This window comes from Atractosteus spatula, chromosome 14, assembly GCF_055471065.1.
Source record: "Atractosteus spatula isolate fAtrSpa1 chromosome 14, fAtrSpa1.hap1, whole genome shotgun sequence".
Classification (NCBI taxonomy): domain Eukaryota; kingdom Metazoa; phylum Chordata; class Actinopteri; order Semionotiformes; family Lepisosteidae; genus Atractosteus; species Atractosteus spatula.
The window spans coordinates 43,416,002-43,443,822 of NC_142719.1; the positions used below are offsets into that span (position 1 = coordinate 43,416,002).

At 46.1% G+C, this 27,821-nt stretch overlaps 3 protein-coding genes across 4 annotated transcripts; 1 reads left to right on the forward strand and 2 right to left on the reverse strand.

Annotated features, from left to right (window-relative positions):
• Positions 1 to 553: 553 nt before the first annotated feature.
• On the forward strand, positions 554 to 10,276 carry slc23a1 (solute carrier family 23 member 1). 2 transcript variants are annotated; one of them, XM_088932365.1, is made up of 14 exons: positions 554 to 663; positions 2,632 to 2,751; positions 3,285 to 3,442; positions 3,636 to 3,724; positions 4,384 to 4,451; positions 4,564 to 4,745; positions 5,516 to 5,636; positions 6,650 to 6,806; positions 7,100 to 7,247; positions 7,743 to 7,848; positions 7,969 to 8,098; positions 8,790 to 8,933; positions 9,324 to 9,419; positions 9,781 to 10,276. In XM_088932365.1, exons 1-14 carry the CDS (start codon positions 631 to 633, stop codon positions 10,011 to 10,013), a joined length of 1,785 nt encoding a protein of 594 aa, XP_088788491.1. In that variant the 5' UTR covers positions 554 to 630; the 3' UTR covers positions 10,014 to 10,276. The 2 variants fall into 2 exon arrangements, with proteins under 2 accessions (XP_088788491.1, XP_088788492.1); XM_088932366.1 differs by having other exon boundaries at positions 572 to 663; positions 2,510 to 2,751.
• Positions 10,277 to 11,404: 1,128 nt separating this feature from the next.
• LOC148821419 (uncharacterized) lies at positions 11,405 to 21,563 on the reverse strand. Its single transcript, XM_088933353.1, has 2 exons — positions 21,287 to 21,563; positions 11,405 to 18,335 (listed from the first exon to the last, which is right to left on the reverse strand). Exon 2 carries the CDS (start codon positions 18,244 to 18,246, stop codon positions 13,807 to 13,809), a length of 4,440 nt encoding a protein of 1,479 aa, XP_088789479.1. The 5' UTR covers positions 18,247 to 18,335; positions 21,287 to 21,563; the 3' UTR covers positions 11,405 to 13,806.
• A 1,869-nt stretch (positions 21,564 to 23,432) lies between these two features.
• Positions 23,433 to 27,509, reverse strand: LOC148821420 (spermatogenesis-associated protein 24-like). The gene is made up of 6 exons (XM_088932499.1): positions 27,276 to 27,509; positions 26,849 to 26,914; positions 26,365 to 26,495; positions 25,836 to 25,906; positions 24,795 to 24,897; positions 23,433 to 24,112 (listed from the first exon to the last, which is right to left on the reverse strand). Exons 1-6 carry the CDS (start codon positions 27,432 to 27,434, stop codon positions 24,001 to 24,003), a joined length of 642 nt encoding a protein of 213 aa, XP_088788625.1. The 5' UTR covers positions 27,435 to 27,509; the 3' UTR covers positions 23,433 to 24,000.
• Positions 27,510 to 27,821: the final 312 nt, after the last annotated feature.

Genomic DNA, 27,821 nt, shown 5'->3' on the forward strand with positions numbered 1-27,821 from the left:
GCAGTGAACCCAGGAGCGTCTATAGCTTTAGTCTGTGCCAGTCCTGATCCTGGTGATCAGTAGCCCCTCCTCTGCTGTAGTCCTGATCAAGCTGGTCATACCGCACGTGCAACTAGAGCGGTTTCCAGAAAACTCCACTGCTCCTACAGGAAAAAAAAAGCGGACCAGATAAACCAGGACAGAAGTATCTGACATGGAGAGAAAAGAAGGTGAGCTTGTTATTTTGGTATTCCAAAACTACTTCAGACTTTCTGCATTAAGTATAAAAACTTGAGCCTTTACTATGGTCCCACTGCCCTTTCCCAGAGCCCGAGCCAGCCCAGCTCGGAGGTGTGCTGCAGGAAGGTCCTGGACTGTTTCTAACTGTGGGAGTCGGCTCCTGGGTTTACCGACACCTTCGGTGAAAGAGCTGTCAGTAAGCAGTTTCTTAACCCACGGTATCATCATCAAGGTTATTGTTTCACCGTCTGATTAGAGATGTGGGTAAAGTCCTTCAGCTCGCGGAGATGATTAACTGGCTCAGTCTTTTCTTTCCTGAAGTGGAAATGCTCTCTTTGCTCAATGTCACTTTCCACCACACAGCTGTAACCTCAGCTCTCTCCGTCCCAGCGCATCCCAGCCGCGGACAGAATGGAGACCCGGGGCGCGGACGAGGATCCCAAGGTAACTGATATTCCCGATCCTTGGATGTAGCAGGAGCTGATTCGACCTGGCCACGCGGTCTCTTTCCTCGTGTGCCGAGAATCAATACAGGGAAACTGATCGACCAGCAGCAGGATCTTTCTGTTTTGCCCGGGTGTGCAGTTTCCAGCTTGTGCAACATCTCAGAACCGTTATTTTCAGGACAGGAAAGTCTGCACGTGCTGCTGTGACTGCTTGACATTTGCTAACAGCATTTATTTAGGTTAGTGTGACCAAAATGTATATTAAACCTCTTTATACCTTCCTGCCTTAAAGGGTGTTTCTTTGTTTTAGGCTGATACATTGAATTGTAAAATAAATAGCGTATGGTACAAACAACATATGAGATTCTAACTAATGTTTTGTGTAGGTTTATTTATTGGAGCATAGCTTCCGTCACATCTGATATCACAATTAAACATTTAGTTGAAGATGAGGGTTCACACAAAGAGAGTGGTTTCGAAGGGCTGTTTAAAGTGGTAGGGAGTGGATTAGGACCCTGTTGACTGTTTAATTAAGCTGCTCACAACCCATTGCTCAATAGCTGGCAGACCTCCTGGCCTAAAGCACCAGGATCACCAGGCTGGAGCTGTGCTGAGTGCCTCTCGCGTGGAGCTCGAGTCAGGGCAGAGTTACGCATGTAACTGTTTTTACTGCAAGTCTCCCCCCCTGATTGCTCTTCCTGGGGCTGTCTGGCCCCACGTGCTGGTCCCTGCCTTGGCTATCAGCCCCTGCTTCTCTCCTCCCTCTGCCCTGATGGGAGAGGCTGAGTGAGCACAACTCCTCTCCTGGCCTTCTCTGGCCTGCCTATACACACGACTCTCCAGATCCCTTTATCTGGTCCTCCCAAGACAGTCCGGGTGTCGTGCAAGTGCTCGGAGCGCCTGTGGGGATGGAAAGAGCTGTGGGAATGCTAGGAAATCAGATGAGTTATTAGTAATTATTCACACGTGTGAAGACTTCACAGCATGACCTTGCCATCCACCCAGAACAGGCTCCCGGATGTTGACGCAGAGTAGGAGTCTGAGATTACAGACACTCGACACTTTCCAGTGATCTCACCTGTGGCTGCACCTTGCCGCCAGGCTGCCCTACATCTCTGGTCTCTGGTGCAGCTAGTTCAAGCCCATGGACCACCAGGCAGCAGGGGGCGCAAGCAGCCTCGGGATGCTTTGCTCTTGGGCCAGTCCTGCTGGCACTGCCGGTGTCCTGCTTCACTGAGATTTGAGATCTCGAGATCTGCTACGGGGAGCCTGTGTGTGTTAACCCTCAGAGACATGGACACAAGCCTGCTGAGCTGCCGGGCTGCACAGGAATCCCACAGCTGTACAGTGCAGCTGGGAGAAACCCTGCAGTCTGATGGATCCTGCAGCTTGTCGCACGGTGCCATTCATACAGCACGGCTTTGTGCTACTGTGCAATTCTACTTAAAAACTTAAAAATAATTCATTTTAACTCAGAGCAGATCACCATATTATACAGAGATAAATCCATCATGTTGTGAGGAGTAGGCTACTTTTCAAAGTGCCTACTACTTCAGTGTCATGATTGCAAGCTTTAAAGGAACACAATGTGAAAACTGCAAGGCACTGGATACTTCTTCAAAGCACTGTGGTTTAAAAATATACGTGCCTACCTTTGGCACTTCTTTACACAAAGAGTTGTGGGAGTGTGGAAGAGTAGTTTCCAATCCGTGATGGACAAGTCGATACTCTGGCTTCTTTCAGGAAACAGCTGTGGGGCAGAGTGGCCTCTTCTCCAGTGTACGATGCCTCAGTGAGTCTGTGCACCACTGTCTGTGTGAGAGGGTTTTCTCCTGTGTGTGCAGATGTCAGCTGAGTCAGGAATAAACAGAAGAGAGAAACACTTGAGCAGCCTCTCGTGTCCCAGAGCTGGCGGTGACTGAAGGGAAGCAGTGCCCTCTCACGCCGGTGTGCCATTACTCTCCAGGGAGACGTGCCTGTGCAGAACGAGAAGCACCAGCAGCCTCGGGCAGGCCAGGGCTTTGACATGATCTACAGGATCGAGGACGTGCCCCCCTGGTACCTCTGCATCTTCCTGGGACTGCAGGTGGAACACACCGTCTGCCTGGATGGGTGGAGGGACAGACACACTAGTCTCACAGGCAGGCGATCAGACAGAGAGAGAGAGAGAGAGAGGAGTTTATTTGCCATATGGACATGTACTTTGGGACTTGGATTCACGCTTTCCTCTCTGGACATGCACAGTACAATAGACAACACTTTCACACAATGTGCACAGCACATGAGAAAGCAGTAAATGATAATAACACATTATGACAGTAAAGCAAACACATACAAGGGGTAGTACAGAACAATAAACACACAGGACAGTCATTCTGTAGACATACATTGCAGATCTCCAGAGATCAGAGCTGGAACTGTAAAAGCACCAAGGATCTTCACCACCTCTGTCAAAACTCTCCTTTCACAGCTTTAGACTCCAGAGCACAGCTTTCTTTACCTTTCTCTGAGGCCAAGCAAACAGCACCTGACTTTCCCAGACAGGAGGTAAATAAATGGGCTGGATGCCTCTCTTGCTCTGGTGTGGCAGCGTCTCTGACCCCGCGCTGATCTTCACAGCACTACCTGACGTGCTTCAGCGGCACGATCGCCGTGCCCTTCCTGCTGGCCGAGTCCCTGTGCGTGGGGAAGGACCAGTACACCGTCAGCCAGCTGGTCGGGACCATCTTCACCTGTGTGGGAATCACCACCCTCATCCAGACCACCTTCGGGGTCAGGTAGGCGGACACAGGGACGCGCCTGGTTTCCACGTTGAGCAGTCCAGTTCTTCAGGGAACTGGTGTCATGGCTCCGTGGTGCTCCGTGTCCAGTGGCTTGAACTGGACTGCCCAGCTGCTCGTCTCTAACCCCTGCGTTGGCGATCAGCCCTGGTTTGCTGATGAACTCTCTCGAGTCCCCTTCTCTCCACAGGCTCCCGCTCTTTCAGGCCAGCGCCTTCGCCTTCCTCATTCCCGCTAGAGCCATGCTGGCTCTCGACAAGTGGAAGTGTCCTCCTGAAGGTACAGTCTGTCTCCGCGGGGCCGGTGCTGAGGTCTGGCCTGCAGGGTGTATTCGAGAGTCAGTGGTCCTTGCATGTTGCCCCTCCCCCCACCAGAGGGCGCCAAATATTCATCATCAAGGCCTGATTAATTTTACAGCTCACACCTGAAGAAAGCTCCACAGCCGAAACGTTGTGTTTTCTTTCTTCTTTTTTTCAGCATGGAATAAACCTATTACTTGTTTCTTTGCAGCCTACGCATGCTGACGCAGCTACCCACCTGAGTAATTTTATATACTGTATATAGTCCACAAGGATAGTAAATTGCTTCACCTGTGTGTGTAATAGCAGTATCAATCAATTGCAATCCTCAAAAAGGCTTGTTTGATATGGGCTGGTGTCACAGAGTCAGGGAGAGATCAGGAGATGCTTTGTTTTTTTTGGCTTGGTGCAAATCCACTTTAGTAAATCCTGGATATTTTGACCAAAGTTGTATCTGGAGTAGAGTTAATCTTCAGCGATATTCTGAGCCATACAACAAAGCTCAGGAACTCCCAGAATGTGCCCTTTCAGTTTCTAGCAGGAGGAGTAAATTCCTTTTTGCTGCAATATATCACAGTCGAATGTGTGCCGAGGCTGGGTGTGTCTGGTCCTCTCTGTGTGACCTGTGCTGTGTTTCAGAGGAGATCTACGGGGACTGGAGCTTGCCCCTGAACACCTCCCACATCTGGCATCCAAGGATACGAGAGGTGAGCTGCTCCAGTGCACGTCCCCTCTTCCTCATCTCCCAGGGCTACTGTTAGTCCTGGTCCTGGCCCGTCTCGGTGGTGTCTGAGGTCGGGTCCTTCCTCTCCTGTCCAGATCCAGGGGGCGATCATCGTGTCCAGCCTGGTGGAAGTGCTCATCGGCTGTCTCGGGGTTCCAGGCCTCCTGCTCCGCTACATCGGGCCTCTGACCGTGACGCCCACCGTCTCCCTCATTGGCCTGTCGGTGTTCCAGGCAGCGGGGGACAGAGCCGGCTCTCACTGGGGCCTCTCCCTGCTGTGAGTCTGGTCGCGAGAGTCTTCCGGACCAGTGCTGCTCGCTGGTTGTGTGGTGATTCACAGCTTTGACTCCTGTCATGTTTAGTCCCTGAAGGCCGTGTGGTAGCAATTGACTCACAGGAAGTGCTACCGTGTCAATTGTAAGAAACTGTCTTGCTGATAGTTTGAAATCTGGTTCCACCTGTTTTCAGTGGGAATGAGGTCTGGCTACAGGGTCCTGATATTTGGACCACCAAATGTTTTGGTGCATCAATGCAGTTTGATGTTCTGTGGTTGAACTGTCCCTAGTTCCCTTGGTGGTGGTGTTTTCTGGTACAGATGAGATGCATGAAGGAATACATTGTGCAAGTATATAAAATTATATTTTTGATACAGAATATTGCAATATACCAATAGGCATTTTTACATTAACCTAATTAATTACTATTTCAGACACATTCTGATGTTTGCGTAACTAAAATGTACATTGACTGACTAGAATAAGTATAATTATTGTTAAAATTATTTGTATATTTTAAATACATTTCAGTATATCGCTCCAGTCTTTGTAAATATTTATTAAATCTGCATTTCTGTGGGTCTCAATGCTGAGCACTGTGCCCAACACAACCCTGCACCTCTGGAGCTCTGTTGTTCTTGCTGCCTCTCTTTTGACCTGTGACCCGGAGAGGTCCGGTCTGCACTTGAGCGCCATTTTCTCCTGTGGCACAGCCTCATTGCAGGGCTTCCTTAAAGTCCGCTTTGATGTGCGAGAGACTGGTTCCTTCTAGGTCCATCTTCCTGATCGTGCTGTTTGCTCAGTACCTGCGGAACGCTCAGTTCCCAGTGCCCACCTACGACAGGCAGAAGGGCTGCACCACTGTCAAGATCCAGATCTTCAAAATGTTCCCGGTAAGGTCAGCTTCTGCTTCTTGTTTATCGGAATATTGCAGACAGGCTTCCTCTTTTCTGATATTAGTGCAATATTTTCCATGCCCAGAAATTGTCAGACTGAAAAAATGCTTTATTAACGGGGGGTCATAAGGTGATATAAAGCATTGCTTGAGGTGAGGCCTGATGATATCAGGTTTTGTTCTGTACCTAATGACACATCTGTCAGAGCCAGATGAGAACTGCTCTTCCTGAAAGGCTCTGGAAGTGATATCTGGTGTATGTAGCACTGAAACCCTCGGACACAGGGAATCGAGTGGTTAGAAGGACAGTGGCTGGCAGCCCCTTTGCCAGGACAGCTGGGACTCTGACCAGCTGGTGGGACTCCTGTGGCTCTCAGTAAATTGGGAGTCAGATAAGGTTAGAGCACGTCCCCCTGGTCACCCAGCTATCAAAGTGCATCTCAGATTAAGATGATCGAGTAAAGACTAAATCCCTGCTGAAACTAAGAGAGACGAAGAAACAACCTGAAGGCTCGACAGCTGAACTGTTGTGTTTCTTCTTCCTGCTTTTCGGCGTGGAATTAAACTTTACTTGCTCCTTTTCAGCCAGCGCACGCTGACACAGCTCCCCCCTTAAACATGTTTATGATTGTACGACATTGACAACAACACATCCCACCCCCCTCATCATCTCCACCGGCCGCCTTGCCCCACTGGGGAAGGTCTCAGACCGGTGGCCAGGCACTCACTCGCTGTTGTTTCTGGTAAAACAGTTGACTAGTACTGTCACGTACCTTGAGAAATTTCACTGGTCTTATTTTACATTTTATGAGAAATGTAAGTAAATGTGCCTGCTTGTAGGTGGACTCTAATTGTACCTTTAAGTGCTCCCAGTGCTGCTGCCACTATGAAGAGCACAGATAAACAGGGTAATACATCCCGAAGCTGTGGCTGTCCGGGTGCAGTACAGTCTGCAGACCGGTCTGCTCTGGAGAAGAAAGCTAACACTTGGTGTCTCTGCTGCGTGTCCAGATTATCATGGCCATCATGGTGGTCTGGCTGATCTGCTACATCCTCACTCTGACCGATGTCCTGCCGAGCGACCCCAGCGAGTACGGCCACAAAGCCCGCACAGATGCCCGGGGAGACATCATGTCACTGGCACCCTGGTTCCGGCTGCCCTACCCCTGTAAGGATGGCTGTCTACACCGGCTCCCTCCCGCCCTCTGTTTCTTTCCCACGATCGGCAGGCTAGACAAACCGCAACAGAGTCGACACCGCAGCTTGCGATGCACTCTGTGATCGTTGTTGCGGTCTGCACAGTTCTCATGCCCCTGTAGCACAATATGAGGAAAAAAAACAATTTTTACAAAAGGGTTAATTAAGTATTAATGACTGGAGGCTAATGGAACTGTCCACACTGAATGACTATTGAGTGTTTCCTGGGCTTGGGCTGTAGTCAGTGTGTGTCTGCTTTCCCAGGCCAGTGGGGCCTGCCCACGGTGACTGCCGCCGGTGTGCTGGGGATGTTCAGCGCCACCTTGGCGGGAATCGTGGAATCTATCGGCGATTACTATGCCTGCGCCAGACTTTCTGGGGCTCCGCCTCCTCCGATTCACGCCATAAACAGGTATCATTTGCTCTTCCCTGCCAAGCCGGTGGCCTTTCTCCAGGGACAAACTGCACGCTCTCCCTGACGAGACCTTCACAGAAAGAGAGCTGTTTTGAATTACGCTATCATTGAGAATAAAGGCTTCAGTGACTAAATCTCCAATTCCCTGGTCACCTTGTGGTGGAAGGAAGACCCAGTATGAAAGTGACTTTGCTATAAATTAGAATATTGTCACCATGTTACAGAAAAATATATTTTTCTTTTCTGGAATCAGAGCAGAGAAGAGATGCCAAGCTTTCTCTTGGGCTACGCTGTTTTCTGCTCTGTGTACCAGATTCTGTTTCCTTTCCAAAGATCCCTTCTAGTTTGCTTGTTGAGCCCGCTTTGTCTGTTGGGCTTCCTTAGTGGATTTCTGCCTGGATGTGTGGATGTCTTGATAGGTAACCCTGGTTCATTGAAAAGTGTGTGCTGTACAGCTCACTGTGGTGTTGCCGTTGCCTTGTCTTCACACAGGGGTATTTTCACAGAGGGCATCTGCTGCATCATAGCTGGTTTGCTGGGCACAGGGAACGGCTCCACCTCCTCCAGCCCCAATATCGGGGTCCTGGGGATCACCAAGGTAAATGCTGTTCTTTAGGGGCCTGCAGTGCTGTGTTTCTTGTCCTTCTGAAACCATTGTTCTTCAGATGCTGTGACTCTCCCCACACTGTGACTCTCACACTGGCTCTGTGTCATGCAGGTGGGCAGCAGGAGAGTGGTTCAGTATGGGGCAGGAATCATGTTCATCTTGGGGACAGTGGGCAAGTTCACAGCCCTGTTTGCTTCCTTGCCTGACCCCATTCTAGGAGGGATGTTCTGCACTTTGTTTGGTGAGTGACACCTTCTTCACTAAGATGAGCCCATTTTCCAGGTGAGTGTTGCACCCGCAGGTGAAAAGCATGCTGCTGAAAGTCCTCCCTTCGGCCGCTCTTCTGGGATTGTCAAATTACTGTAAGAGAACTGGTCACATCCACGAGTTTCACAAGAGGTAAAGACAGCCAGAAAACCCTCTTGACGGTCCTGACGTAACTGCAGTGTCTCGACCTGGACACGCCAGCCCTCATCCTGAAGAGCTGCAGTTCAGCAGCGGATACAGGTCACCCTTAAAGCACCAGTTTTAATTAAGCAGGTCAAATGGTAAATTAATCCAGAGATCATTTAAGACCAGAATATGAAGACCCAAAGGTGCTTTATTCTCAGTCTTTAGAAATTAAACTGGGGCTGTCCTGCAGCAGTGTTAGAGACCTCAGGTTCTGATGTAATATTCAATGGGCAAAATTAAAAAATGAACACGCTGAAGGCTGGATTTCTAATGAGATGACACGTTTTTTTTACAACATCTGGATTCATACACATTAACAGAGCAATCACCCTCTGTTTTGAAATAATCCTCTTTTGACAATGTTAATCACGTTAGGTAAGAGGGCACCTGTTAAACACAAAAGCCTTTTTCACCAGGGAAGAAAATAAATGTAAATAGTGTTGTGAATTCCTGTTTAAGTTCTTTTTGTACACCTGTAGGAATGATAACAGCTGTAGGGCTCTCCAATCTGCAGACTGTGGACTTGAATTCCTCTCGCAACCTGTTTGTCCTGGGATTTTCAATGTTCTTTGGATTGACTTTGCCAAATTACTTGGACACGCACCCCAATGCCATAAGGACTGGTAAAGAATAGGATTTTTTTCTGTTTTGGGTGTTGTTTTAAGCAGCATTGTTTATTAAATTGCTAGATATACTGTAGTTTGAACTGTGCTGTTGTCTTATTTTTCACATTAAAAAGTTTTAAAAATCCAGATATATATTTTACTTTTAAAATTTTACTAAATGCGATACTATATACTCTACTCAAATCAGGTGGAAAGTTTCTTGACCTTTAATGTAAAGATTAAATTTAAATTGTTTTGTGGAAATGAGATTAACCTGTGATTTACAGGTTTCTTACAATAATAACACAGCAGCTGAAAAACTATGTCCTGAATAAAAAAGCGAACTGCTTTATCTTTTTTTCCCCATAATTTCCATAATCCGTGATGACTTGATTTTATTGCCTGCAGGCGTACCAGAGATTGATCAAATCCTGACAGTTTTGTTGACAACAGAGATGTTTGTTGGGGGTTTTCTGGCCTTCATCTTAGACAACACTATTCCAGGTATTTCTGCTGCTCTTTTTTAAAATGCATCACTGATATTTCTCACCCCTCCAGTTTGTAGGTTTCTTAATTTTATCACAGAAAGCTCTGACAATGAAGGCCCTGCTTGCACTGCAGGGGAAGAGTAAGGAATACGTCAGTTAGGGAAAATCAGAAAGACTGACAAAACCTCAGCACTGAAATCGCATTTGTTAATGTCGGGCTCTAATTTTGGATGGCGTTCATGGTTGCTGTCGCTACAGGTTGACAAAAACTACTTTATACAGCCCCTTTGAAAGCAATCGCCTCAGATGTTTCACTGGTGATGTTGTCTTGCGTGTGAGCTGGTAGTGCAGTGTTCGCTCTCCCCACCCGCATCCAGGCTCCAGGAAAGAGCGAGGCCTGCTGGACTGGACAGAGGGCGTCCACTCCAGCAGCGACCAGTGCGCGGGACTCCAGACCTACGACTTCCCGATCGGAATGAGCTGCGTGAGGAGCATGGAGTGCCTGGAGCGCATCCCGATCTTTCCCACCTTTCAGGGCTTCCGCAGCAGACGGAGGCCAGCTAGGGTCAAGCAGAATGGAGACAGTGCGGTCGCCTGTACAAAAGTATAGCCTCTTTCCGAAGCCGGAGGTGGACGTGCTCCGGAGTCTCCTCCTCCACCCGGCTCCGGCTGCGTGGACGGGGGGGCGGAACCGATGGCCCAGCCCTTCCGCCTCGCCTCGGTGCCGAGGAGGACTCCTGCATGGGGAGTGTGACCCCAGCGTTCGCCTGCCCCGCTGCGCCCGGGGGGCAGGGTAGGGAGGACCCCCACAGTCCAGGTCACCCCCCGCCGTGTGACGAAGCCCAGAGTCATTAATAAAACAAACACTTCAAATCGGTGATACCATTGCAATTTGTGAATTGTCAAAGGCTAGTCGTTCTCTAACTTTTCTAAATCATTACTAATCATTATCTAATCAGCACAATCTTTTCCCCCTTTTCCTGGCAGAAACGGTAAAAATGTTTGAAAGCTCATATTTAGTGACATTGTTTTCCAATCAAAAAATTTTGGAAAATGTATTTTGTAGTTACTTAGGAACCAAAAGATTGTCACCATACTGTATATGTGAGACAACAAATTTAACATATTTAATGACGTATGAACTGTTACACATTAAATCAGATTTAAGATAAGATTTTATTAAATATTAATATATTTTAAAAAGTTATTTAAATACCTAACTTTCTCGGTTCTCAAGGTTCTTAAAATGTGTTAGTATATTTTTAAAGTATTACTTAGACATGCACAAACTAGAATACGTTGCTATACACATCTATAGATACAGTACCATCTACAGATGTTGAACAAGTGTTTGGGGAAGCAGTAAGTACAACATCCACACGGTGTTATATTCTTCGTGTTTTGGTGAATATACTCCAGCGGGGAACAGACTGGGGGTCTCAGGCGACAGCAGGCTCTGTCGATGAGTAGCTCAGTGAGCCTATATGTCCCCTGTGGTGGAGAGCAGCTGGTTGGGTCCAAGTGTTTTTGTCTCCAGAGTTAGATGCATGTTGAGCTCATCGGTTGGGTTCACCAGGTGGACCACTGGCCTTCATGTGCTGGTGCTACAGTTTAATTGAGAATTGCCACAAGACCACACAGTCCCCCACTAGCACAATCTATGAAATAACAGAAAGGAAACAGAATGGGGAAATCCTTGTGTTGTGTTATCAGCACTTCAGTTCTTAAATCTATTAATGACGCACTCCTCAGCTTTGGAAGCCCGAAGTGGTGTTTCTCCAGGGCAGCCTCCAGGCTCACAGCTTCTGGAGAAGCTGTGCAGAAGAGTGGCGGAGGCAGCCTTGACTCAACACAAGCTCGCACCCTGCCCAGGCTTTAAACACTGAATTCTAGCCCTGTGACGTAACCTGCTGTTGTTACAGTACACACGGTGAGGTGACTGTGTTCAGAAAGGGGCGAGCACATCTTCAGCCATTTGAAAAATGACACCAACAACAGTCGAGGAAACACATATGGTGTCTTTATTACATGTGTACACTAGAGGTGCCCCAGGAGATACAGGTGTCAGTGAGAAGCTGCTTTTACAGTTGCTACTGTCAGATAAAAATAACTTAACAATCCTTAGTTTCCACTCCGGGACAACTGCCTTCTCTGTAGTCTGTGAATCAGAATTGACCAAGTTAAGCATCTGAGCATGTGATGAAGCATTTGAGCTGACTTGGTTTGTGATTCTGTATTACTTTCCTAAACACACCTAACAAAATGGCGTTTCTCCTTATTCTTAAAGTCAATGACATCTCAGTCACAATGTGTGCAGGTTATTTCTTCTCTGGAGATCCCAGTCAACCAGCTGCTGGACAGGGGCTCGCTAGCCGGCAGGCCCTGTGTGCTCGGGCTGGGGAGCAGGAGGCTGCTGCCCTCTCCAACCCGACCAGCCGCGCTCTGGGTCTGCCAGACCGGAGCTGGGAACAGTGGAGGGGGCAGTGCAATTCAACACACCACCACGTTGGTGGTGTAATGTCAGGCTCCGAATACTTTGGCAAGGGAGTGTGGATGATTTAACTGTGGTGTGGCCCATCCCACATCCCTTGTTCCACAACCCCCCAGTGTTCCCAGAGTGCCCAGTCCTGTACCCTATCCATTCTAAATTCATACATTTGACATGACCGCACAGCCCTCGATTCGAGGTCTTGTCTACTGAACCCGAAGAAGAATTAAAATGCCTACAAGGTTACAGCTGAAAGAGCTGCGGAACAGTGCAGGTGATCTTTATGAGTACGAACTCCTTTGCTGTTGCAGTAAGAAATGACCATTACAGACATGCTGATCAGCACAAATGTTCTGTTATTGTAGCACTGTCTACAGCGGGACATGTTTTTAAACCACATCTGAACTAAATCATATGAAAGAGAAAGATACAGTCTAATCCAATGCACATTGATGCTGCAATCTGGAGAGGTTTTTCATTAGGTTAGAAATTACTTGAAAAGGAACAGCTGCTTTGTGAATTGAGTTCCAACAGCTTTCACATGGTGACCCCATCAATGATAGTCGTAAGGGCTGTGACTGCTACATCATTTCATACACTCTCCCACATGATGGAACCCTTCAAACACTTTTTTCACCACTAACGTGTTCACACATGGCTTCACTCTGACGTTCAGTCCAGACATTCCACTAATGATGAAGCCAAACTGTCCTGGAACAGAACAAGCTCCGTAAAACACAACAAAGCAACAAATACCTACAGATCAAGAAATAATAACATTTTGAGAGATTAACAAAGTCCTACCAGAGGTCAAACTGAGTATATAACCGGTTTGAAAGAGGCAGTTTGTCCCAACTGTACTGGACTGGAAGCCTGGAACAGACTTCAACCCCCAACTGGCATTTTCTGTCACCGAGCTGTGAAAGTAACACAGCCCTTTCACTGACTCCCCCTGCCAGGCCTCAGCTGTCTCTGAGGACAGTGTGCTCCAGCTGAGCTCTCTGACCCTTACAGGCTTGGGGGTGAATTATTCACCGCTAGCCCCCGCTGCTGAGACGTTTCCAATAAGACTCTGCTTTTATAGCTCGTGTGAAGAATGCAGCACTAGAATGCCTGGTAACTTGTTCAGGATAACAACAGTCTCTTTTCCTCTGCCACAAGACCACACAGTCCCCGACTAGCACAATCTATGAAATAACAGAAAGTAAGTACAGAGAAATGAGATAGGTACTGTACAGTGGGGAAATCCTTTTGTTGTGTTATCAGCAATACAGTTCTTATTATCTATTAATAGTAGTGTTTTTTGGTAGAATGGCCAGCATTTCTGAAAAGAAACTCCTTTTTCATTTATTAGTAAAATGCTATTGCCTATTGATGGTTTTTATCACATTATCACTTGCTGAGGATTAACTATTCAAAAAAGGGCACACTGTAATGTCTGTGCAAAAGATCAACATTAAAACCATCATGTAACTGCTACATGCTCAGCCATGCTTAGATCTGAATCTGGACCCTGTTCTTTTCCACAGTTTGGAAATGAGGTCATAAACTAACTATTAAATCTGTAAATTCTTTAATTTGTCTTGTAAAATGTTTTTTTGCTAACATTTTTCTTAATAAGCAACTACCGTTATTTTCCTGATTCTGAAATAATACCTGATGCCTTGAGCTCTTGAGCTCTGTATGCAGCTTTGTGATCGCAGTAATACAGGATTTGACAAGCCAACCCAGATGTATTCAGAAATAGTCTACGGCAAGAAATTTATACAAAAATTATAAATGTATAAATTATATTTAAAATGAAACAAAACAGTAAAACTCACACTTGGGACCAAGATGGACAAACTTTGAAGCCCACAATTCTTCAATTTCCTCTGTAAATCCTGCATGCTGTGCACTTCTACTGACAATACATTCAGGATCTTCTTATACCAGCCGAAGAGCTAGGAGGACGTTTCAGATGGAGTTCTGGCAGTGAAGGGTTAGGGCTTGCGGTCATTCCTGTGGGAATGTAGTACATGCTCTCCAGGTAGTTCTGCTCCGCGGGCTGGTTGCTCGGCGCCTCTGGCTTCAGGTTCTGGCTGGCTGCACTGCCATGTGGGGTGCTGCCCGGCAGGTCAGGGTGACCTGGCGGCGAAGCTGGGTGAGAAGGCATCGGGAGCCCAGAATAAGGCATGTAAGGTGAGCTGTACATTCCTGGGTTCATAAATGAAGAATAAGGGGAGGCTGGGTTCTGGTACACCCCGCTGTGTGACAGAGCTTGCTGGGGTATCAGCACCTCCACATACTGTCCCGTTTCAGGATCGTACAACATTTTGCGCAGTGGTTGAACAGGCATGTCAATGTAGAAGTATTTCCCGGTTTCAGGGTCGAGCAGCACTTTTCTCGGACTCTGATTGTACTGGAAGCAGGGCACAGTGGAGCTGGCGACGTTCCCAGGATATGGGAGGCCTTCACTCCCGCACTCGGCAGCGAATGGAGACAGGAAGCCCCTGGGGCTACACAGGAGTTGCTGCCTTGTCTCCTGGGCCGTTTTCGGGGGCTGGTGGAGAGGACTTCCACTGGCGAGATGCGAAGGCTGTGGCGATTTATGACGGGTCACGCTGTGGCCTGGCCTCTGACTCGCCCGCCTCTCTTCAGACTCCAGCTGCACTGGAAAGAAAGAGGCAGCTGAAGGAGGGTGAAGTGGAGCTGGAGGCACAGACTTCATCTGCCCCGCCTGGAGAGGAAACGCCGGGTGATTCAGCACACTTGTGTCTGTTCTTTGCGTTTGGGATGTCATCGCCTGCTGGGAGTCTGGTGTTTCACTGTCGCACCAGGCACTAGCAGGAGAGGGGGTTGGGGGACTCGGCAGTGGAGCTGGGCTTTTCTGTGTCGCAACAGAACATGAACACTTGGGAGGAGCAGGGCCATACTTGTCTGGCTTCCCGGGTGGCAAATCTGTTGCAAGAAGCCGGCTGAAACTCTCCCTTTCATCATAACTAGGAGGGTCGTCTGAAGCATAAAGATCTTGACTGAATTCTCCATAGCTGCGACTTTCTGGCTGCAAGATGGAATCCTGTGTGGATTTATGGCTGCATTCATCAGTCAGTTGCTCTTTGCTGGCATCCGATGCTGCAGCCTGACACTCTGGTGGCAGGAGGTCAGCTGGGGTTTGACTCTGTGGCAGGAGGAGGTCTGGGGTCTCCATTCTTCCTGACTCTAAGCCTGTACTCTTGAGAACACACGTTTGCAATGGCACTTCCAGAGTGTTGACATGCTTGGGAGCAGAATTACTGTCCTCACTGGAGGTTTCGCAGACTCCTATGTCAGCCTGGAATCCTTTCTCTTTCAAGATCATGGAAACTGAATGGCTGCTGCTGCTTGGAAGGCAGCCTGCAGCTGGTGTCTCCTCCGGTCCATCTTTCAGGACGAGCAATGTGGATATTTCCCTTTCTCTACTGGGAGGATCAATGCTTGTGTCGCTGAGCTCTGGGATCCTAATCCCTCCCGATGTCAGTTCTGAATTCTTATCTGCATCACTGCCTACCATCTTCACAGGCGTTTCTCTCAGACCTGTGGTCTTTGTAACAGAGGTTTTGTCAGGTGTCTTACGCATGTCTTTGAGTAAGATGCTCTCGATTTTACTGGTCTTGGGACTCACGGAAATAGAAACGTTTTCCCTGGTTTGCACCACTGGAGACACACATGTTGTTTTCTCCTCCTTCTTTGTAACACTATGGCTGTCATCTGCCTTGCTTTCTGGTCTGCTGATTGATTTGCACTCTATTAACACTGGTGGTGGACCAGCGGGCAGGAAGAGGGCTTCTTCTGGCTCTGGCAGCTGACTTTCTTGAGGTGGAGCAGCTGGCGCCTTAAATGACAAATTGTAAGTATTTTTCACAAGCTTCCTCACATCTCTCACCTTGTGAATTGGAGTTTTTCCTTTATTATGTGAGGTAGTTTCCACCAGGTCACTTGCTTTGTTTTTCTCTTGGTCTACCCCAGGTGTACTCACTGGACTGAATGACTCTCCATTCCCCACTTTTTTGGTTTCTTTGTCAGGAGACAGACAGGCAACTCTCAAGGTAGTCCTAACCTTGTCGTTTGTGTTGGGTTTCAGAGTTATCTCTGGGGCTTCAGACTTAAATATGGCTCTTGGATCCTGCTGTTGACACTTTTCTGTGTTCACAGGATGCTGCTCTTCTTCGTCTGTCCTTCCCGACTTGCTGCGTGTGGGTCGAGCGGTACTTATAACATCCACCCTGCCTGTCGTGCTGGAACTTGCTGAGTCATGCCATTGCTGCCCAGGATTGTTGCTGGCATTGTGCTCCGCTTCGTCTTTCATGACCCCTTCATCTGTGCGTGCCTTCCTCTTCTCACAGGGTATAACCAGTTCTGACCTTTTCCCTTGCTTCCCGTTGCTGCTTTTCGTATTGGCAGCTCCTGCCACACAGTTCTCAAAAGCACTGAAGCTGTATTTGCAACATGGCTTCTGGTGCGTTTTTGTACTCACCGTGGTGTTAAGTATTATGTTGCTGGTATCAGTCACATTCTGATTGCTTAACTCCAATTTGCCAGGCAGCAGAGGCTCCAGTGGCAGCTCTTCTGAAGAAAGGCTGCAGTCTGACTTGACCCCTGAAGTAAAGCAAAGATCTGAAATTTCGTTCTGTGGAGTCTCCCTGCAGCGTTCCAGACCTTTGTCCCGCCCGGGTGAAGCAGTAACCGTGACTGGTGGCTGCCCATCCCGAACAGTCCCCTGAAGCCGTTTCAGTTTGTGTTCATACAGCATCTTCTTAGACAACACATTTTTTATGAGGCAAGATGCAAATTTAGTTTTACTAGACGTCTCATCCAGTGAGACGGACTTCTGCAGTTTTTTTTTGTTGTCCTGTCGGATCGTAACATCCTCGGTTTTGCGATACCCATCTTGAATGGCAGCCGGAGTGCTATGCTGGCGTAGTAAAATGTCCTGCGTACGCCTCTCAGAGCTTCTGTGCGTGGGTTTACATTCGCTTTCGCTGGACTCACTTGCTCTCGATTCGCTGGTGTCGCGTCTCTTTAGCTGGATTTGACGTTTGGGCACAGTCCTTTTGCCTCTTTTTAGCTCATCTTTGCTCTCAAGAGCCACATCCTCGCATTCAAAATTTCCCATCTCAAACTGCTCAGCGGGCTCCTTGCTGTCTGGCGCAATGACATCATTGCCATCTGTTCTCGACGAGCCGCGCAGGTCAGCGTACGCTGACCACACATTAGCCCCGCAGCTCTCCCCCGTCGAGGGCCGCGACGCGTTGGCGGAAGACCTGTAGCTGGAGTTGTAGATGTCAAGGTAGTCGACTTGAGGGCTGGACAAGCTTTTGAAGGCCAGGTCGGTGAACCACTTCACCTCGTTGTCTGCTTCGTCCAACTCACTGCCCATGCTGGACGCCTCGCTGGCGCAGTCTCTGGTTTGGTGGGTTGCTGCGGACGGACTGTGGCTGCTCTGCTTCCTTGCACTTCCTGGCTGTTCTTTCGGCTTCTGCCGCTGCGGACTGAACGGACGCTCTGAACAACAGCGCCCTGGCATTCCCAGCAGGGGCTCTCTGTCTGTAAGCACTGTGCTGGAACTCGCAGGCCTTTTTCTATTCTTGGCCGTGAGTGACAGCTGAACCTGTTGCTCCTTGCAAGTGGTGCCGCAGCTGCCCCCCCCCACAGTGGGATCACTTTCGCTGCGTCTACCGACGGACCTTGAGCTAATGAGGACCGGCTCAGTGGAGGCCACTCTCAGAGGGGGGTGTCCCCCTACTGTCACACTTACCTCACCCTCTTTCCGCCACTCTGGCTCAGGAATCGGACCTGTGTTCTGTACTTCACCGCTGTCCTGCGTGGCCAGCTGTCCGGGGCTACGGGGCATTACTGTGGGGCGATTAACTCCGGCCGTGAGCGCCATCTTCTTGGCCGCGTGCCCGCGCTGTGAGAGGTGGCTTTCGGGGGCAACCCCGTGCTCCGAGTCCGTTTGCTCGGGTGACAGGTCCTCTTTGGAATCCTCGAAGTTCTCGCTCGAGTCGCTTGAAGGCTCTGCAGCTTCCGAGCACAAGGCCGTGTGGTACGAGCCTGAGGAGTCGCAGACTGCATCTTCGATCTTCGCGCCTTCGGCGGAGTCTCTCTTACTGGACATGTTGCTACTTAAAAACACAGGGGCGTCGCTGTCATCACCAAAAATATCGCAGAGTGAAGTCCTTTCTGTAATAGAGTGCTGTTTGCTTCTATTGCGCACTACATCGCTTAAGAACAACTCGGTCATATTTTCATCATGATTTTGAAAGCCGGGGTCTCCATTTGTTCTCCTAAGAACATGGAGGTTTTCTTCTTCAGAAGACATGTTTTTTTTTGTCATACTGATCTGAATAAAGCTGATAAAACGGGCATTCAGGCAAACTTGCGAGTGTTTTCTCCTGCTATGGGGCACAGGAGCACGACTTTGACCTGTGAAAACAAATGAGAAAAGAAAGATGGAAGCCTGGTATTACCTTACAGATATTTCAGTGCCCTGCTGTTTTTTTCTTACTTTACTCTGACCTCCATTCTCATCAGTAGAGTTTGGAAACTCAAGCTACAGACACTGACAGTCCAAAGAACAGTTAGGAGAAATCATTTTCCAGTAAGACTAACACCACATCATGGCAAGAAAGCCTCATCTGCATGGCTGAAAGGTTGATAAAAAGATATTCACAGAGAGACCAGAGAACATACTACTATTCATTTTTCTACACTGTAATCCCATTATTCAAATTACTTGTGTAAGGGATTTTAAAATGAACAGAAAATTGGGGGCAAACCTTTTAAAGTATTCAGTTGATGGTGATCTTTGCAATCTGTATATATTTACTATATAATTTAATACATTACCTCTAATATTGCCCCCTCCAATTTCTTATTGACCAGAAAGGTATTTACTTCGATACCTAATAGTAAATTATTGCTTTTTTGGGAGACGGTTTGTTCACCTGGCTGGTAGTCCCTAGTATTTTATAATGAGTATACATCTGCAATGAGCTATTTTATATTTCCTAAATTAGTAAAGCACACCTGGCAGTGCATGAAGCAGAGTCATATTGTTATGTACAAGGCAGCTTCAATGTAATAGCAAATGTACGGTGAACCCTGTCCACCCACAACACAGTGCAGCTCCTCAAGCCAGGCCAGCAAGGACCACCCGCTCTGAGGGCTGTTCACAGAGGAGCCTCACCCACAACATCCTCTCATGTCCAGATGGCAAAATCCTGACTAGTATTATTCACAAACGGGGATCAAAATCTTGGCAAATAATTTCGTTTGGCAATATTTGCAGCCTTTGTCAGATTTCAAAAGGGGAACTCCTGCTGAGCCTGTTGTCTGTATCACTGTTACAGCATTCTGGCCCTGAACTTCAGACACAGCTGTAACCACGACCCTCCTTCCAGCTGCTAACCCCCGACTGACCAGAGGCTTTCCAAAGAGTATAAACAGGAGCCGCAGGAAAACAGGAAGCTACTGTCAAAAGACACATGTGGAATTTGCAGTTGGCAGGTGTTGCTGTGTTTTCTATCTGTGATTCAGCCCACGTCTGTGTCTGTATGTGTGGCTCTTGCCCCCTGTAGCTAATATGTCAGGCTGATGGTGAATATACCCTACTGCTCCCAACACCACCCTCTCATAACAGTCTGCTGTGTAATTACCATTATGCTTTTTGCCAACATCTTACAAATGTTAAATTATTTGACAAATTCCGGGTCTCAAAGGACCATGCCCTTGGACAGGCACTGTGCTGTTCATGTACAGTGAGTCACCCAGAGTGATACAGCCTGAGATCTCTTCTGTCCAGCACACTGCCTGTCACATCATCTCCCAAAACTACTCTCTTGACCAAATGCAGCGATTTCACGAATAAAGACAATGAATTTTAAAATTCACTTTGAGATTGTCAGTGTCAACCTGGAAGAGACTGGTTTTGGCAAAACAGGTCACACTCGTGCCTGTTCTTACAGCCGTATAGCTCCTCACAGAGGAATTTAGCTGTTTAATGCCCACATGCATTAAAATTAAAGCCTTATTTGATGGAATAGGATTTGGTGTCACTGTAATATACTGAAAAATAGGACAGCAAAATGGCCTGTCAAATAATTATTAAATGTATCTGTCCATGCCATTACTGAGCTTGAAGAGGGAAAGTGGGCTATGTACTGTACCTGGAAAGTAGTAAAACATCTAAACAAATCTATACAATAAAATTATAACACAAATACAACTGGAGATGCCAGTTTTATAGTCCTCCCTGTTTTATTATGACAGATGTGTACGAAAGACAGCAGAAATAACTATAGGAGTTTATCAACAGCAAGTATTAGTGTATAAACATTTGGTGGGTATAGCAGGGTTTATTTTAGGGAAGTGAATTTAAAACAACTAATTTTCCTACCATTACTTTGAAAAAAAAACGAATAAATTAGGTTCATTTTGAAGGATTCCTCTTCAATGCAAACATGTAAGATAGTATCCATTTTCCCCTCCCTCATTATTTTGGAAGAAGCTGACCTTCTGTCTATGTGTCCAGCAGTGAGTCTGCAGGTGAACAGTGTTCAGTAGGAAGAGGGCCGCGGGGCTCAGGGCTGTGGGCGGACACTGGAACCCCTGCCTGCTGCTCCCCACCACCTTTGACAAACTCAATCCCAGTAAAAGTCCCAGCCTGTCTGTAGACAACTTGGATTTACAGTGTCTTTGTTGGAGTGAGCCTGGGATTTTACTTTAGTCCATTTTCCTAAAGACAATTGTTAACAGTTTATCAATGATAGGAAACAACCAATTTAATTTAATATTTTATAAAAATGATCATTGCTCATTGAAATTATATATTTTTTTTCAATTGAACTGTAGTGAATTTTGTTACAGAACTCAGGTTATATTGTAAATATCCTTCTCAATATACAATACTGCTTAAAAAGTAAGCTTAGTTTGGTCACCTCAAATATCAAGATTACACTTTTGAACCTTAGCAGACTGTTACTAATGTCTTGTGGGCAGTATTTAAGTGACTATTAAACAGATTTACTTATGTAATTTACTTAATTACAATGCTTGATTATTTTATCTAAACTGCATGTCATGTTCCCATACATGAATAACCCATTCACAATCCACACAGTCTGCATAACAAGTAACACCATTCTCCTTTAGATGCACCGTTCATATTTACTTGCTTTAAAATTTAAAGCAAGAAAAAGGGCCCTACGGCAATAAACAGTCCTGAGAAATATCATTTTAAGTGAATCCAAGATCAAGTTCGTTAGCCTAGTACGCATTCTGGTCTTTTATTGCCACAATACCACCTGCAGTGAATGGGCTTGAGCATGCTGTGTCAAGTGAAAGCTTTAAAATTTGAGAACTGAATCTAGTGTTACCTTCAGGTATAGTAGACTGGATTACATGGGTCGAAAACCCAGCAGAATCCACAGGCGCTGTCCAGTGCTATTGAATCTCATTCTTGCTGCAGATCAAGAAGTCCATTTCAGTGAAAAGCAGGGAGAAATTACGCTCAATTTAAAGTACCTTTACAGCTTTTACATGAAGAGACAGGCAGTTTCCTGATCAAGGGATGGCTGATCAGAACTCTTTAATTCAGATTGTCTTCTGCCTGATGTTCTTGGACACTTATGTTGTATCACAGTCAGCATCCAGTCTGTATGGTTCAAACTTCTATAGTTATAGTTAGCAGCAGGTGCTAAACCAATCTGGACAGAAGTATCCGAGAGGAATCTGATATGCCAAGCCAGGAGAGTCACAGGGCTGTGCTAAATTTAAAACAGTGCTGTTGCTGGAGAGAAGGAGAACAAAATGGCTGGCTCATTAGAGAGACTGCCTCTCGCCTGCAAACAGACCACTCCAGGCATGGACCAAAACCTTCATGTTGAATCCCTGTCTCTCCCCGTGGTTTACAGACAAAAAACATTGATATTACACTCACTAAAAAACAACTGAATTAAAGGCCATTTTGATGTACTGAAACATTTGTTAAATGTTTTGTAAAGCAAACATTAATGACAAGACAGAGACAGGGATGAGGCAAATACATTACAGGCAGTAACGCCAGGTACCTAATGCCAAGTCCTTTAACATAGTTAAGTAAAAGATCACAGCTTAGGCAAATATGATCATCCTCACAACCACTGTTAATTTGAAACACAATAAAAATATTTCATTGTGTTGAAAGAAATGCATTCCTCTATTTACTGTTTTCCGTGCTACATTTTTAAAACCATTTTACTGTTTTTACAATACACCCATTCAACTAACAACCACCAAGTGCGTCTGCATGTTTTGGCTCACAGGGAGATCAATGTGTTTACACAGGCTCCTTTGACACTGACTCATCCCACCCTGAGTGACAGTAATATTCGAGATCTCTCTATCATAGAATCAGTGTAATTGACTGGTTTTGGGTGGCTGTAAAACAACTAAATTAAGCCGCAAAATCATTTTTATTTATTAACAAGCAATGTGTGGAAACTGCATGGAGACAAAAGTAATTTATGAATCCTGTTTTAAATAAAAGTGACATAGTTACTAAAATACATACCTGGGAACACACCTGAAGAAGGCTCCACGGCCGAAACGTGTTTTCTTTCTTCTTTTTTCAGCATGGAATAAACCTATTACTTGTTCAGAGGTGTGCCTCTTTTATTTATTCTCAAGCCAGTCCCGAAAGGGTTAACTCTAAGGGAGATGAGTCAACTCATCTGGAGGAAAGAATGCAAACCACTCCTACTATGCAATATGTGCCTGGAGCCTGCAGGGAATGTAGCAGTCGCCCTTGTACACAGGAAAACTGCGGCAACCTACGGTCACCAGGAATTCTTTAAAAAAATGTTTGTAAGCAACTACTTTACTTAAGAAAGGTTACAAACAAGAGGAAGAAACACTGTTCATTGTGAAGAAGTTCAGTGGCTTTCTTTAAGCCTCATAGGAATGTGTAGACACATGACAAATGACTGTATGACAGTACATCAGGAAATACAATGAAGTTAATGCCCTTGCAGAACTCTCCCAGACAATTCAGTTCCTTCACAGTAAGGATTTAAGAGACACCGTGATACAATTATCTGCTTGACACCTGGTGCTACATGCCTCTACAGCCTATTAAAGCTACAAAGAGTTCTACATGTCATACTGATCATAAAGCACAAAACTTCAGAAAATAACTAAATGTTGCAAAACATTAGAGTTTGGATTGATGAACATTCTACCTTTTTTTAGCTCTTTTGAGTTAACTGTGATTACTCATTAATGCCAAGCACTAATCTAGCTCTTGAGCTCTGCATTTATAAATGAGGACTTGGTTTTCTGTTAATGGATAACTATGGCAATGTTTTTTAAACACTCATTCCTAAATTTCAGAAAACCCCTTACAGAATTCCTAGATTGAATGAAACCACCTCTACATCTTATTATATGTGCAATGTGATACCTTCACACTATATATGAATATGTGGTAGCAATTCAGCAAGGTTCAGTAAACATATGTCTTTGTTTTAAGAATTAAAAAACAGAAGAGATGCTAACATTTATTAACAAGTAATCAAAAAGCCTATATACTTGACTTACAATACACAGTATAAGCAACAGCACAAGCATTGTTTACAGTAAAAATATACATTTCCTTTGCACTTATTAATTATTCAAATGAACTATAACAAACCAAATGTTCTCATGTGTTATAAAGGTTACAAATGAGAGACGGTCATTTGGCCCATCTAGCCTGCTTGATTGCTAGTAGCTGGTGGAAACGAGAATCCATTTCTCAAAGAAGGCAGGCATGCTTCAACAAACTGGCTGTGTAGCTTGTTCCTTGCTGCCACAAAATCTCTCAATGATGATGAGCGGAGTGTGTTTACGGATGAGACTGTCAACAGGTTTAAGAATAAGCACATTCTAAACTGAACAAGAAAAGAGACACTTCGACTAGTAATCATCAGTCTCCTGAGATACAGACCTTTGCTTCTAGGGTCAACAGCGTGGGTCCAGGTCTTGCTCAGGGCCTGTAGTGCCAGGGCTGCTAGTGGCGTAGTGGCGACCCTGAAGACTGTACGACCCAGCGTTAATCCTCCAGATCTGACACTCATGTGGGACAAGGCTGTGGGTGACGGGTCCCGCTTCTACTCTTCTTCGGAAGCTCTCGGGCTATGTAGGCTTCTTGCTGTTTTTGTATCGCAAGGTCCCTCAGCTGGACTCTGATAGAATAAGTAAGATAAGACTAAGACTGGGTAAGCAAAACCCCAAACAAGCAAGAGAACCTGCTACTGCAAAACCCCATGAGAGCATTCAGTGGCTCAGTAGTAGGCTCTGTGTATGGGTCTGTCACTGTAGTCTCATTACTAGAACTGGCTGCAATGGGAGAAGAACCAGACACTCGACTCATGCCACCTTCCTCAGTGGAACCAGCAATCAAACTACAAGGAAACAATTCATAGCAGCCAATCAAATCTACTGGTAAGAACCTGGAGCCTTCAGACTCCATGCAGAAAGGCATCAAAGTCCAGGAGGACCTGAATGCTACCATGCTTACCATGGATATGCATACACTTGCTAAAGTAATACCTAGACCAACACTTCACTCTGATTCTTCTAATTGTAACAAGCAAGTATCTTTGCTTTTCTGTCTAGACCATTTTTAGTCTGGGGTGAAATAAGAACAGATCATCTTTGATGATGAGGAGGTGGGATGCTTAGACCAATAATTTGATTTTACAAAAGCTGTTTTTTCTCATTCTTGGGGCAAAGGAAAAATAGCCCTTAACTTGTCTGGCTTTCAACTGTCTCAACAAACTGACTGGCAACACACTGCGACGTGAATCTAATAAAGGAAAAGGCCACTGACTTCCTATACATACAGGGAGTATTAAATGTACCTACTGAAAAGTGTTTTTTTGTTTTTCTAATTTCCTCTGGAGTTCTCCGATTTGGTCATCTTTTGCTTTCAAAATGGCCTGGTGCATTAGAACAGAGGATTCAAAATCTGAAAGAAAAACATCAGTTAACTTTATAGCCTGCACTACAGACATCACTAACTCTGCTGCACAGACCTGAAAAACAACAAGCACAGCTACCAGCAGACTGGTTTCCAAGTACTAAATAACTAAAAATCAGTAGTGTTACCAACAAAATATTAGGAAATATCTTTGGAATTACATGGTTTTTACAGCATAAAATATTGTTGCATTTATCCTGGTTATCTCCTGTTAAAATCATCCAGGCAGTTTCTCCCAGAAACACTGAAATTAATATCTGTACCTTTAAACCAAAGGTGATTTGGCCGAATAAACGCGAAGGCAGAAGTAACGGCTGGAGACCATGGGAGCATTCTGCACTATCACTCTGTAACAAGCTGCCACTCATTCCTATACTGTTCTAGTCAAAGCAGCGCCCGTGCTGGACTGTGTATTGGTTGAGTGACGATGACAGATATCTACTGTGGACTACATGGCCCAAGCCCATTCAAATAAATTTGTAATGGAAAAATCAAATGGCCCTACCCCACCCGTTTAGGAGATGTGAGGGCTTTGGACTAAAACATCAGGAAGTACCACAGCCGAGAGCAGACAGCTCCATCTACAGGTAGCTGACCAGAAAGATTACAGTGACTGCAGAGTTTGTGTGTCCCTTAGGTTGGTCTGAATTCTTGTATATTTCAGATGTAAAACATTATTAGATCATCATGAAAATAGTATTAAAAGATTAAGATAACCTTATGTAACGTATAACACAAATAAATAAATTCTATGTAATGTTTAATTAAATAAATTATCTATCAATAAAGTAATCTATCTAAAATCATGTAACAGTAAATATCCTTGGGTCGAAAAGTGAGAACTCCAGATTCAGTAAATGGTGGATCCTGTTTGTAAAGCATCTGACTGCAAACATTAAAAGGATTTTAAGGAAATGAAAACTTACGACTACACTTGCTTTTCATTTTTTCATTTTTTGCTGTCTCTTTTAGTGCCCTGTCCTTCATACTGGCAAGCCTGAGTGAAAAAAAGATGGAAAAAAACATTTATGTATGTTTTTCACAGTTTTGCATTAAAAGCCTCTACATATCTTTACAAATAATAGTTTAATTGATAAAATCTGACAATAATTTGCACAAATATCAGTTAAAGATGAGATAAAATGTAATCATAAAACCAGTAAACAGTTGAGACAAGTCTAAGGCAAGGCTGGTAGACAGCAAGTAAAATATTGGGTGTTTACTCTCATCTAACACTTTCATAGTTTAACCTTCATAGCGGGCCTAATGTTTGGAATACAAAGGCTACAGGACCTGCAAGACAGAGTATGTGTGATACAAGATTTTATATTTCAGATACTTAAAGAGTACAGTGTTAATGTCAACTGAAGGGATCAGTTTTATTTTGGTGGATTTTATTGTTCAGAGCAGGACTAATAAATGTTTTGTATTATGACAGAGTTAACAAGTGTTTACGCTTTTTCAAAAGATTCCTTTTCTCTTTGGAGGTTTTTTGAGAGAACTTCTATCTCGCCCAGAGCGAAGTCCAGCTTCCCCGACTCCCTGGCCAGCAGTTCCTGTGTCCTCACACGCCACTGTCTCTCGCTCTACAAGGTAACGTGGACAGTCGGTCAGTTCCTGTGTACTCACACGCCACTGTCTCTCACTCTACAAGGTAATGTGGACAGTCGGTCAGTTCCTGTGTCCTCACACACGTTAATAGGCATCAGCAGAATCAGGACCCACAATGTGTACTTGTACACAGACTGGAGCAGGCCCGGCGGGCCGCTGGACTCAGAGCTGTCCGGAGCAGGGCTGGCAGCAGGCAGAGCAGCAGAGCACAGCCTTGTGCATCATGCAAGTATTAAAGCTTCTGTTTTCCGTTTAGAAACCACGCCGCCTGGGCCACTGAACTGGCAGGGCTGGAGGAAGGACAGAAAGGGCTACAGCCCCTAGTTACCTCCAGCTCCAGAGCCACCTCCTCGTATTTCTCTTTCGGTACCATCGACTTCCCTTGACCCGCCATCTGCGGAAACGCGACAAAACAGACAAGTGCTTTGTAACGTCCGCCAGCCTGGAAACGTACACATGCCGACAGGGTGAGTGCACGATGAAGTCCACATTTGACCAACGCTCATGGATGCCAGCAGAAGCTCCTGTTAGTGTCGTGGGCTGGCGATCATGGTCCCCTTGTACAAAGCCGGTGTCTTACTCCAGTAATGAGTGACCCACTTTGCGCCAATTAAACCGTTTCATTCGCCACGACCAGGGTGGGCGCGATTCGTTTCTTCAGCTCTACGGAGGCGTAATACAATCGCCGATCCGAAATGGATCTCGTCGTGACGGCTGTTTCACTGGTGCCGCACACAGACGGCCCTGAACCTCACCTTTTCCCTCAGGCTGAGGATGATGCTCTGCTGTGTCTGGATGACGTCCCGCATCTGATCGTAGACCAGCCGGCTCGCACCCGGCCCGTCTCCCCGCATAGCGACCTGCCCTGCCCGGTCCGCCCCGGCCCGACTCGCACCCGGCCCGTCTCCCCGCATAGCGACGTGCCCGGCCCAGCCTGACCCGGTCCGACTCGCCCCAACGGCAGACGCGGCTCCCTGTTTAAACCGCGTCGTCTCCTAGAAACCGGAGCTCTGACGAGCTCGCGCAAGCGTGGGCTGTCGGGAAATAAAACAGGAACCGTAATGGACAGAATATAAACGCATGCCGGGCAGATAACAGGATCCCAGAGACTCTCTCTCTATATATATCGAAATGCAGGCTAAAATTTCTAATCGTCTCACCTGTATTGGTATTTCTTATCCTTTAGTGGTTGTTAATATAAGTGGTAGCTGCAGCACGGCAGTACAATACGAGCTCTATTAATTCACCTACTCTTTAGGATTCGTTTGCGTTCTGAACAATACGGTACTGCTCACAGAGGC

What these genes read in the sequence shown, in the direction of transcription:
- slc23a1 (XM_088932365.1), top strand. Translation starts at nt 631, where the DNA reads ATGGAGACCCGGGGCGCGGACGAGGATCCCAAG. An exon ending in GCATCTTCCTGGGACTGCAG is followed by an intron (nt 2,752 to 3,284) that starts GTGGAACACACC and finishes TGATCTTCACAG; the next exon opens with CACTACCTGACGTGCTTCAG. An exon ending in GGGTCCTGGGGATCACCAAG is followed by an intron (nt 7,849 to 7,968) that starts GTAAATGCTGTT and finishes TGTGTCATGCAG; the next exon opens with GTGGGCAGCAGGAGAGTGGT.
- LOC148821419 (XM_088933353.1), bottom strand. Translation starts at nt 18,246, where the DNA reads ATGACAAAAAAAAACATGTCTTCTGAAGAAGAAAACCTCCATGTTCTT.
- LOC148821420 (XM_088932499.1), bottom strand. Translation starts at nt 27,434, where the DNA reads ATGCGGGGAGACGGGCCGGGTGCGAGTCGGGCCGGGGCGGACCGGGCA. An exon ending in TCCTCAGCCTGAGGGAAAAG is followed by an intron (nt 26,915 to 27,275) that starts GTGAGGTTCAGG and finishes GCGTTTCCGCAG; the next exon opens with ATGGCGGGTCAAGGGAAGTC. An exon ending in AAACAAAAAAACACTTTTCA is followed by an intron (nt 24,113 to 24,794) that starts GTAGGTACATTT and finishes TTATTCTATCAG; the next exon opens with AGTCCAGCTGAGGGACCTTG.